A 12,636-nucleotide genomic window follows, 5' to 3' on the forward strand; every position below is an offset into this window, starting at 1 on the left:
CTGCCACCTGAGGACATTCCGCGAGGTCAGCATGTTCCAGAGCAATGCAGCCGACATGTGACTCAGAGGCTTAAAGCTGTTTCACCCCGAGGGCTATCAAGACCGGCTAATGTCACCCAACACACTGACTACATCTGTCTCCGTCCGGCCCCTATCTCAGGGAACACAGGGTGCTGATGGGAAAGGTAGGAGCATATGAATGGTGCGGCTCAGGGTCTCCCTGTGGAGAAGATGATTCGGCACAGGGGAGCACTTTTCCCATAATCAGGGCTAAATTACCTGAGAGCAGGGTCGGGTTACACATTGATTTCTCAGACAAACAAAGCTCCAGGACTGCCCGTAAACACCACCCCGCCGCGCTAATGAGCAGACCTGACCGTACAATTGAGCCACGCTTTGATTTTAAACCCATTGATGCTTCCTGTTGGTCTGTTCTTTCAACTATTCATTGTCTTAATTCCAGAATAGAAGCATTAAGAAAGTTCCTTAAGACTTAAAGGAATATTATACCCAAACATTTTAATTATTTCTTCATTTATTCACACTAATGCCGTTACAAACCTGCATTGACCATGGACCTTTAATGTATGGACACAAAACCACAGAAACATTTTTCAGAATATCTTCTACAGAGGAAAGAGTCTTCTGTAAAAAAAGTCCTAATAAAAAGTCCTGGGATTTCTGTCTGTATTTACGTATGAGACATTTTAGGTTCAGGTTAGAGACCTGCAACACACTTTTGTACAATAGTATGTTGCACAGTACTACTGCAATAAAGGTGCTTTGGAGATTCTTCACAGCGATGCCATGGAAGAACCATTTTTGGTTCCACAATGAATCCATCAATCGAAGGATCTTTAAAGAACCACCTTATTTATAATCAAAGAACCTTTTGTGAAATAGAATGGTTCTTCGGATGTTAAAGGCTCTTTATGGAACCATTTAGACCCAAAAGGTTCTTCTATGGCATTGTGAAGTACCTTTACTTTAAAGAGTGCATGTTAGTATGTTGACTTTGTCAAGCCACATAAGAAAGGCACGAAAATAAAATAATCATAATGTGCATAACACAGCCATCAAACTCTGCTTAAGTAACCGTAGAATGTTCCACTGGCTGAGCCCACAATACCCAAACGGGCGTTCTGGGGTGCACCGAATATTTGCTAATCCTCAAGAACAGATGTCTTATTTTTGCCATGAAATCCCTGGCTGGATGGCTGGCGAGGGGACTGGGCCCTCCAAGAGATAAGCCCAGATTTGGGCCTTGCTGTGGGAAAGGTCAGGAGCGGAGAGGAGCAGGATCCGGCAGGCTCGAGGGGAGGAACGAGATCTGGGGGCCATACAGGAGATGGAGCGCTGAAGGGAGAAACAGCATCACTGGCCTACACTGCTTTCCTACTGGCCGTGAGATCTCCATACGGGGGGCGAGCGCTCCGACATTTTCTTAGATCCTATGCCAAGAGAGGAGCATCTGGCATGGTGTCAGATACTGGCATTAGCGCGCATTAGCAGTGGGGGAGACCCAGCACTCTCCAGATTTGTCCCCTGCAGCAGGGGCATCACCAGGCAAAAGCTGCTTTAACCGCTAGACGACATGGGGAACTGGGGTGGAGATTTGGGCTTTAAATCAATACACTTGCTTTCATTGGCACAATTAATTCATACAGGCGCAGTTAATAAAGAAAGATGGCGTAGAGGCTTTGAGTATACATTTAGGTGATATTTCACATTATAAGAAATCATCTCTTATTACTTATTCAAAGCTAGTATTTGCATTACATTTTTGCATTTCACAGACGCTTAACTGTTTATCCAAAGAGACTTACAGTGGATTCAAGGAATACATTTTATCAGTATGTGTATTAAACATGGCCTGTAGCAATGAACAAACTTGAATGACTTATTTCCGTATAACAGAAAAGGAGAAATTGGTCTCTTGCAGTGACAATAAAGGACAGAGGCTATTACATATTAAAAAGGTCACAAAAGCCACTTTAAAGTAGTCCAGAACCACACGTCATATTTAGTCATGACCCTCCTAAGACCCCCAGGACAACAATTTGGGTGATTTTTCTAATAAGAAATAGAAGTTTAAATTTTGATTTGTTCCTAACACACAGCCATTCATCTGGACTTTTATAGCGAAATGGTGATTTTTGAGTCTTTTCAAAAGCAATTCTTCATATCTCGCCATATGTATTACACAGAAAACATGTTTAAAGAGACAAAAGTCACAGAAATCCTTGCTTTTTTGTGTGTGTAATATAACAATTTGATTTCTTTAAATATCCAGTGTATGAAATTTAGTGTCATCTAGCGGTGAGGTCAGGAATTGCAACCAAAGGCTCACTCCACCCCTCCCTTTCAAAGCACTGCTGTGGCTGACACAGAAATAAGATGCGGTCATGTTTTCGCTTCTTTGCCGAAGGAGATAACGTATTTACCTACGAATCATGCTCTGTAAAGCAGTTTGTCAGTTTAGGGCTACTGAACAATTGGACCCGAAGTGAATGAAGATAGAAATTGCTCATTTACTTACTTCATTATGTAAGATCTTTATACACCTCTGAAGACATACATAGTTGTGTATGTTATATTGCATTTCTGTCAATAGATCCTCCAAAAAATTACACACGGGACCTTTATTTAAGTTAAAAATAGAACACATATTGTATACCGTTCAGTTATGTTTCTATTTGTTCAAATGTAGTTCCTTTTGTAATTTATATTGTATATTATATTTTACATGAACTTTTTTTAAAAAAAAGGCAGTATAATGTTGTCTAATTGTCCAGAGCAGGAAAAAACTGCACCATTTGTTGGATGCCTCCATTATGTCTGTATTCATGTCTATTCGGGGGCAGGTGTGACAGACAGAAATGAGGAGGATCCGCTGGGAATACGCAGTAAAAATCCACTAGCAGCACTCTGTGAAAGTGATATCGCAGTCGTACCTACAGCAGAGCTCACAGGAGCATCTGTCTACCCCAGTTTAGGGCGGGAATCTTCAGGAACCTCACGATTTATTTAATGTCGAATCAGTGCGTGTTCAATGCATTTTTACGTGATGCATCTCAATGCTTTATCAACAACCTAAATTTTGTTTTTATATACTTAGCCATCTATTTGACCTGTCAATAGAAATACAATCCCTTATTATTAGAAGTGGCCCTGGATATGTTGCATTTCGTCTAAATAAAATAACTGTGCATCTTTTTTTCGGTAGCCTTACATGAAAATAATGTACAGTGTTTATGCAGTATAATTCAGAAGTAGTCTGTATAATTAACTTTTTATTTTAAGTGAAGCTAAACTCTTTATTTGTATTTTTTGACAGGATCACAGTGAGCTCCTCTACCCAGAGTTTGGACAGAAGTCTCCCACCCACAGTAAGAGAGCTCAAGTCAATAAGACACACAGACCGATCCGTTTCCAAGGAGCCGAGGGGAGGGAGTCGCCATGGATACGTAGGTTGACTTAATGGAAAACCTGTTAATGTGTAACACTATCCACTCCACTATCGAGCTATTGTACGACGGCTCATGTAAATTCCGCTCAACCTCGGCCAAAGGCATGATTTGAACTTCCCTCGATGGCCGAGCGCATTCTTAAAATCACGTTTCGAGGGAGATTTCGCTGCCCCCTATTATCTTGTTAAACAACTCAATGCAATTTCATGCACGGCCCACAATAGCAACTGTTTTGCTTTATTCGAAATTCACATATGAATTCAGATGGGCCACAAAAGCCCTCAGAGAAATGATATGGGCCTAATGCTTGACCCCTGAGCTCTCCTCTCTCTATATTTGTCTGTTCTCCTCCCTTTACTACTATAACAATAAAGTTCAGCTTGATGCTGGAGTGTGACCACGCGCTTTGACAAGAGCACCATGACCACATTATGCGTCCGGAGAGGGGCGCGGAGGGCTTCCAGGGCTTTGATTGACCTGCCCAGACTAATCTTTCAAAAGAAGGTTTAAGAAGACAAGGAGGCCCTTCCAGTTGAACTACGTATGGCCTGCGTCGTCTCTCCGTTCGACAGTACAGGTGCTACTATTGTTGCCGGCTGTCTCCCCGCACGTTTGGTCTGTGGCCTGGCCCGACCGCTCGCTCTCTGACCGCAGAGTTTAATCTGTCAGCTGGACGGCCAGACCTCATGTGTCACCACCCATAACACGGCTTGTCAAACACACGCAGAAGCTAAGTGTGGCATTCAGAGCTCACCTTGAATAAAATCACGGCAGAGATTAAAAACATTTCCCTTTTGTGCTGAGTGTCAGCTGGGACACACCCTCCATCATGCCACATTATTACGGGTTCCCTGGGAAACACCAGGCCAGGATCTATCGGACTGCTGAAACAGGTGAGCACCCCTGTAATCCAGCATGCTCGCTCTCCCCTCGGGCCGTCTGATTCAACAGGCAATAAATTTACAGAGATAATCCACCTATGGAAAACATGCATCTGTGTGTGTGCGTGCATTCATGTGCGAGCATGTGCATAGGATGATGGGGGGTGCAGGGTTTGAGAGCCAAACAAACTGCCAAACTACATTATTAACTGTAAGAGATTGTGAAGGTATATTTCAGCAGGTGATCGTGCACAGTGACAAAGAAACCTAATGTAGATCAAATGTTGTTATTATGAGACCAAATAAATTTTCAGTGTCACTTGACCACATAAAAAACAGAGAGGAGGGCTGTGAGGATGTTAAATATGTGTGACCCTGGACAACAAAAAACTGTTTTATGGGTAAATCTTTCGAAATTGAGATTTTTACATTTATTTTGTAAAGCACTTTTAAAAGTTGGCACCTCAAAGCATTGTACAACACGAATAAACACAACAATATAAAACAACAGAACATTTACATGATTACGTAACACTAGAAACCAAAAATCAATTGAAAGCCAGCCTAAAATAAAACGTTTTAAGACGAGATACCTAACGAATTTGCTTCCCTGATGTCAACCGTGAGCGAAATCCACAATTTGGGGCATAAAATGAGAAAGCTCTATCACCCCAGAACACAAGAGTATTTTAGGAACAACTAGAAGACCACTATGGTAGGAAAGCAAAGTGTGACTAGTAAGTGTATAAGATGTTAAAACTCGGCCAAATACAGAGGAGCCGGACCATGCAGTGCCTCATATGTTAACATGAGAACTTTATAATCAATGCAGAATCTTACCGGAGCCAATGCAACGAAATGAGCATCACTCCTAGCCCCAGAAAGAATTCTTGCAGCTGAATTTTGCAAATATTGAACTCCAATAAGAAGTGCATTACAGTAATCAATATGGGGAAAAAAAGGAAATAAGGAAAGATAACCTTTCCGCAACCGAGTAAGCCAACATTGGACATGAACGTGCAATATTTCTGAGAAGGAAAATCGAGGTCATAACGGCGTTCAGCACAAGGCTAAACACCCAGATTTTTTATTTACTTTGAAACTCTAGAGCAACTCCATCAACAGATAAAGATAGAGAACCAGCATTACGTAACTGATGGAGAGAGCCAAGCTGCATGATTTCTGCAATGGAACGATACTAACACAAAACATTATCAGACATACACAACTTAATTTCTTAAATGCAGCGTAAAAGATGATGTAACACTATGTTTTATAATGTTTTATAGTATTTTTATTTATAATACTATGTTTTATTACATAATAACTGTTCTTGTGTTGTTTTTATCTCAACGGTTAAATAACATGACGCCTGACTCATAATTCACTTGTTAAGAATAATCTTCTCCTGTTTTGCCTCCAACACGTGAAAAAATAAAAAGAGTAAAGAATCCACAGATAGGAAGAGCTGTTTGTTTGTAAAACATTTACAGTAATTCAGCAGATTATCCAAATACTGGCATCACCTCATGGTTCTATAATACTGTATAAAAAGCTATAGATTTTTTTAAAATTAGTAATATAAGGACAATAGGCTAAATGTAGTACAATATCTATCCTGTGTTGTTGTGGTAAATAAAAAGTATAGCACAATACATCTCATCTTTCTATATGAATTTTTCTCCTCTCAGCAGAAAATGAGCATGTCCCGTCTCCTCCGGGCTCCCCCAAGGCATATTCCTTCATTATGTTAATTAATTCATGTTCCACCCAAAGTACATCCAACCCTCACTTACAATTACCCACAAAACATCATATCAATCTTTAAACCTCTAAAACTTTTGGAAAAACGTTTCTCTGGTTTATTCATGGACGAAGACCCTGAGATGGGGGATGGGTCTGATAGTAAAAAGTTGCAGGACCTGAGACAATCCCCTTAATTCCCAGTGACTAATGCACCGCATCATAACCACAGTTACATCATCGGTTACTCAGGGCTGTAGCTGAAATTCCATGGATTATCAGACGTTGTGTTAATACAGCATTATCACAAGTGCGTCATCACTCAAATACACTAACACTGTGTAGTCCTAAACTCACATCCCTTGTCTGGTTTTAGATATCGTGTTGTGAATTTATGTGGACACACCACAGACTAGGAAGGATTTATGACAATGAAATTTTAGTGTAATTGTGACTCCAGATTAAATCGTGATAATGTGCGTTCTCTGCGGTCTGGGATTAACTGAGATTACCTATAATCATTTTCACAAAGGCAGCGTCTGAGCGCTCAACGCGCATTCAGCTGACGAGGGAAGTTTGTACCGTGCGTAATGCCACTGTAACGCTTATAAAAGAGAATTAATTTTGTTGTTCCTACGTAGAGTCTTAGATAGTCCCTCCCTTAATCCGGTCTCGGGACCTGAAGCAGGAGTTCTGACGCATTTGGAAGGACACTTGTCTCCCACACGGCACAGTGAAGTGCTAGGCGGGCCGCGGGCCTGTTTTGGCAGTAAACCCTAGCAAGAGGAGCACGGATAATTACAAACTCCGGGGAGGCCGTAGGACCAACCTGTTCCTCCAGTCTGATCCAGCAGGTCCTTGCGGCCAACACCACCTCTTGCAAGACCCCCTCGAGCCCCCCCTTTAGACACCCCACTCAATGATACGGTCATCACACAATGAAGACGGTACCCCTCGGCTGTCTCAGCGTCCTTTAATGCAATCCATGGAGTTCATTCATGGTACTGGGGCTTTTTTATGTTGCTTGAATGTTGCTGAAACATCTAGAGCGTCGTATCACATCACATTTTTAGTTCTGATGCGTTCTTGAGAAATCACTTAGATACAGGTTAGATACAGTACATTGGCTCTTTTTGAAAACGGTTTCACATCTAGAAACAGAATTTCATAAGAGACCAATGTGAATGGACAGCAACATGTTTTATAAAAACTTCTTCACATGCAAAGACTCAACTCACAATGTATGGCCGTTAGCTTGCTGTATTAAACCATATTAATTATGCTTTACCTGTAATGACTTTTGTCTATATAATGCTGTCTATGTGCCACACTAGAGCTAAGGAGCCGTTGCAAACCCTGCAATCTTCATTTAATGAATGTCAGTGTACACAGTGAAATGTAAGTGAAGCAAATGTTGACCAAGTTAATGTTTGCACATCGTGTGCCATAAAATTGAGTAAAGCTCCGTCGTGGTAGGGTGATATTTAAAAATTGTGTTCGGTTTGTTTTTCAATTTCAAGATTGGTGACGTCTGAACGTACCGTTAAGGATCTCTTTGAGAGTTTTGAACCAGATCTCACAGTGGTCCACGCTCAGGTTGTTGAGATGGATGGTGTGATCCTTTAGTTTGAGCCCTTTTTTCTTGCAGTGGAAAAGTGTGATGCCCAGCAGAGTACCGCCTGTCTGCTGCCCCGCCGACCGTCGCCGTTTTACCTTCACAGCAAACACGTCCTGGAGCTCGACGTATTCCTCCTGCTTCATTACATCACGTTCAGCTAAAACAAACACACATACGGAATTTTAAATACATTTCATTGCTTGTCCACATAGTAATATTTCCCAAATAAGATCAGAATGTAGCTTTTATGTTTGTTTTCACCTTTCACCTGACCCTAATTTTGTCTGTTTTCTACATTTGCAGATGCTACAGTTTGACAGAAACAACACAGGTTTGACAAAATTGCACATTTAATTCATTTCTTCTTGTATTATACTACTTCAGTCAAAGGATTGGAAACACTTACTCCTTATTTATTTATATTTTTTCCACTTTCCATTTTTTTTGCATTGCGGACAAAACTGTTTTTATTTATTTGTGTCTTTTTAGAAAGGTTTGAACAGCACGAACTACTGTTCTTTTTATTGTGCTTTATAAATACATTTTGATTGATTGATTGATAATTGTATGTATACAAAAATCTAATTAAATCAAATTTAATAATAAATACTCTGTTATAGATTTTTCAGTTGGTCGATGCTTTTCGTGCATTAAGTTCATCAGTTCATGCATTTTGAAATCAAACCCATGAATTTAGTATTGTCAGACACAAGTTGAGCTACAAGAACATTGTACATTTTTATAGGAAGACTTATATAAGTTTGTATCTGTTTTACCCTTTCAAATAAACTTCTGTTTCTTTTAGGGGATGAAGTTCATTGCTTCTTAATGTTTATTTGTGCACTTTTATTTTTGATGCCGGGAGGAGAGTAGCTGAGAAGAAAATGTATATCTATCCCTTCTTGACCACCAAAACAACCACAGAAAGTTGTAATGAATGACAGTTCAGTTTTGCACTCTACACCCTGTCTACGCATTAGGTTGCGAGCTTCTCGAACTCTCCTGACCCCCTGCTGTAAATGATTACCCATAGTCAAACTCCGATTAAAGCCCCAGCACTGAAATCTGTCTCCCAGCCTCAAGATGAACTAAGTTCTGTAAATGTGAGCGTCTCTCCTCGTGTGAAAGCCTTTCTTCATTAGGAGGACCTCGAGCCGCACCTCGCGTTTCAGAACATTAACTACCCTCTCACATTACTGTGCAGGACACCCGCCGCCATCTGTTCGTTCTCTGGCTTCTGCTCGAACCCCTTTACACCTCCATCACTCTATTTATTTAACTGAGGAGCTTCGTTTCATTGTGGTCGCTCTACAAAACCCTGAGTCAATTGAATTAGTGGAAATAGGAGATAATCTCTCCCTGCAAAGCTTTACGTGAGACGAGGTGGCCCGTGCTAAGGGCTGTGTACAGGAAGCTGAGAGAGAGAGGGAGGGTCCAGAGACGTAGGGGGGTTTGGGATGGAAAAGGGGGGGCTTCCTCCCTACTACATTACAGTAAGCTGGCGCCCTGTCCAGATCAATCTTGGCGCATCTGCCTGATGCTGACCGTAAACAGGATTAGAGAAGGATTTATCCGCTTGATGCTAATTGTGTTGCAGTTTTTGCACATGTCCACTCTTTGAGCGAGCACTTTTTTAATACAGAGACTCCAAACGCTGCTCTTTTCGAGACTTGCCTGTCAGCGCCTGCACGCTGGTGGTCAGGTTGGTCCGGGCTCTCATGTTTTGAGGCTTTGGCAATAGGACCCAATTAGTCCCCCCAATTAAGCACAGGAAAATTGAGTTTAAATGAGCTCCACACTAAGCAGGAGCAATGAGCTGTAGATTGAGATCATACACTTTGTAAAGGGCGAGTCCGAATGGTGTCTCCTCCTGATCTGCTCATAAACAGGCCACACGTTTGGAACTTTTGTTTTTGCTAATACTGTGTTCTCTCTATTTTTGGGAAGCCATACATTTATGCTTGCGCAGACTTTTTTCTCTATTGTATTTTAGAGGTCCACAGTTGCTCATCTATTTTTGCGGAAATAATGATGCAACTTTAACAAATGCGTTAAATTGGAGGCCAAACGAATCTCTCGACGTGGCTTTGCTGATGCAATTAGAAAGTGAACGTTAAGTTGAAGTGTAAGCATGCGACTAGAAATTATGCTAGATAAGATAAAAGACATAAAAGTGTCTGATTGTTCTTTTCTTTCTTGTATTACAACCTGGTGTTTCTTCACTAAGAAAAGAAATTGATCATAGATTTGATTCTATATAGATTGTTTCATCAGACCCAGGCGAATGGCCCAAAGTAAACTTCCGGTCTGTGTTTGTTGATAGGTCTCGCTACAGTGGCTTGTAATTAAACTATTTCTATTTTATATTTTATTGTATAATAATTGTATTAAATAAACAATTTGTTGAATTTTATTGTATATAATTCTATTAAATAAACAATTTGTTGAATTGGTTGTGCAAAGTTTTGTAGTTACATTTGGTTATGTTTTCGCTTTACTTCTATAAACATTTTGTTTGGAATATATTAAAATATGTAGATTTTTCCTATCAAACGTCGTCACACCTCTTTTATGTGATCCGAACAGGATGTGGGAGTAATCCATATAATAACTCAAAACTGGTCTTGCAGAGGAGGATTGAAGAAGATTTCTTCTTCTGCTGCAGGGCACACAAGTTCACAAATAAGAAGGACCATATGTTCAGGGTCATTGGTCTAAAAGGGCTGCAAGGGGCCAAATCAATATGACACGTCTGGTAACACACGAGGTCATATAACACAGGGCCCTTCTGAAGCCTGACTATGGATCTGTCGTCTCTCGAGATCTCGTCGCTCTTATTGACAATTACATGCATCTCTGTGTGCACCCACTACATACACTTACACACATCACACAAACTAGCTGTCAATTTGTTTTTGTTTTTTTTGTGAATTACAAGGAAGCAGGCCGAATAACAGTAAACTCTGGGATAACTGAAGCAATATTTTTGAGAGTTCAAAGAGTTTACACTCTTGGTTTTGTGTCCATGCAATGAATGACATGAGGCTGAGTAAATTATATAAGTGTTAGTTCACCCAAAAAAAAATTTCTTTCATCATTTACACACCCTGTTGTATGTCAAACCTTTATGACTATCTTTTTTCCGCAGAACACAAAAGAAGATACTTTGAAGAAAGTTGTTAATTGGCAACCATTGACTTGCATTGGTTTTGTGTTATACAATTGAAGTGAATGCGTGTCTGCGCTGTTTGGTTACCAACTTTCTTCAAAATATCTTATTTTGTCTTCTGCATAAGAAAGAAAATAAAAGCGGTTTGAAATGACAAGAGGGTGAGTAAATGATCATAGAAAATACATTTTTGAAACTATCCCTTCAACATGAAATGCTGTTTGCCAACTATTTTACTTTTTCATTATCAGGCAATTTTAGAGAGCATAAATAAAGTAAACAATAAAATGTATTGTGTTTGGCTACAACAACCATGTAGTGAAAATGTGATATTAAAAAATATTTTGTATACAGGTTTTTTACCACTTTCACAGGTTATCACCTACTTTCAAAGTAAAGCACTCCAATTAAAGCGTTAAAAGTAACCCACAGTAGCTTTATCACTTCATCATATAAGTCTCACTCTCTTAGAAATGCCTGTTGTCAGAAAAGCATTTAATTTTAGGAAATTGGTAATTACCAATCCTGCTCTGAACCTCACGAGGCAGACATCCAGAGAGCAGAAAACAAAGCAGGGAACGAAGCCTCTGTGGTCTCCAGCTTGCCAAGTGTCATACTCTGGCGCACATGAGGTTGATTTCAGATGACAAGATGAGAACAGCCCTTCATTTGAAGCACAGTAAGACACAGGGAGATTAAATAAAACTGTGCACTCTTCTAGAAAACTTTATTGCTTCCAGATGGATACAAGCTTCCTCTCAGCACCGTTCCGGCAAATGCGAGAGGCGGGGGGGCCGTCATCGTGTCATCGTGCAGCTAACGTACAGACGAAAGAATCAATTCTGCACCAGGAGTGAGCAGTGCTGCTAGACTTTGTTACAGTGTGATTTCAATATGCATGCCGTCTGGGCTTGTTAAGACAAACATCACTATTACTATCGCTATCGTGCTTAGTGATTAAAACAAACCTTAAGTCCTTCATAAACTTAGAAATTTAATTCATATCTAACAAGTCATTTAATGGGATATTTGTCAATATTAGACGTTCCTCCTACAGAAAATATATCTTTAAATCTTGGCCGATCACATGCAGCCACATTGTTCTGTCTGGCAGAGGGTTTCTATGTGTTCTCTTCTTATTACGTATTGTTGTTGATGTGTGCTGTGCTCTCGCAGATGAAAGTAATACCGTGGTTTGAAAGGGGTCCAACTGCGGAAAGCTTGTGCCAGGTCAGCAAGCCACTCTTTGCCCCCATGTTGTGCAGTGCCATGTGGTTCCCAGCATGGCTTCCGAGAGCATATTTTCCACCTGTGCCTGTAGAAGCCCGTGTGCCCAGACCCACACACTAAAACTCAATATTTACATTTTTATATTGCTGTTTTCAAGCCCCCAGGATGCAAACAAAGGAGCGTCTGTTTGTTCCCTGTGTGCAATTACACTGTGACACTGTATAAGCCTACTGCAATAGAAAAAGGTCACTCGTCTGAACTTTGACTGTTTTCAGCTGATTGCCGTACACGGGACAATCTGCATGACAAATAGCATTTTAAAGAAGGTGAAAACGTGAAGCTACTGTAGAAAAACATGGCATATGACTGTGTATACAGTATATAGTACAGAGTTACAAACTCTCTAATCTTTACACTCGAATTGTAAGTGTGATTTGTTGACCAAAAATGGAGAAAACACAAAATATACTAAATTAAAGATGAATTTGAATGATAACATTATTTGTTTGTTAAAAAACATAAACA

The 12,636-nt window shown here is 40.3% G+C and overlaps 1 protein-coding gene across 1 annotated transcript in view; it reads right to left on the reverse strand.

Moving 5' to 3' along the window:
- The window catches only part of cerkl (ceramide kinase-like), a 47,892-nt gene that overhangs the window by 29,380 nt on the left and 5,876 nt on the right, over positions 1–12,636 (reverse strand). The window contains exon 2 of the mRNA XM_056754512.1: positions 7,636–7,869. Within this exon, the coding sequence (XP_056610490.1) occupies positions 7,636–7,869 (234 nt within the window). The remainder of the gene's footprint in view (positions 1–7,635; positions 7,870–12,636) is intronic.

Source organism: Triplophysa dalaica, chromosome 8 (genome assembly GCF_015846415.1).
Source record: "Triplophysa dalaica isolate WHDGS20190420 chromosome 8, ASM1584641v1, whole genome shotgun sequence".
In the NCBI taxonomy this organism is placed as follows: Eukaryota; Metazoa; Chordata; class Actinopteri; order Cypriniformes; family Nemacheilidae; genus Triplophysa; species Triplophysa dalaica.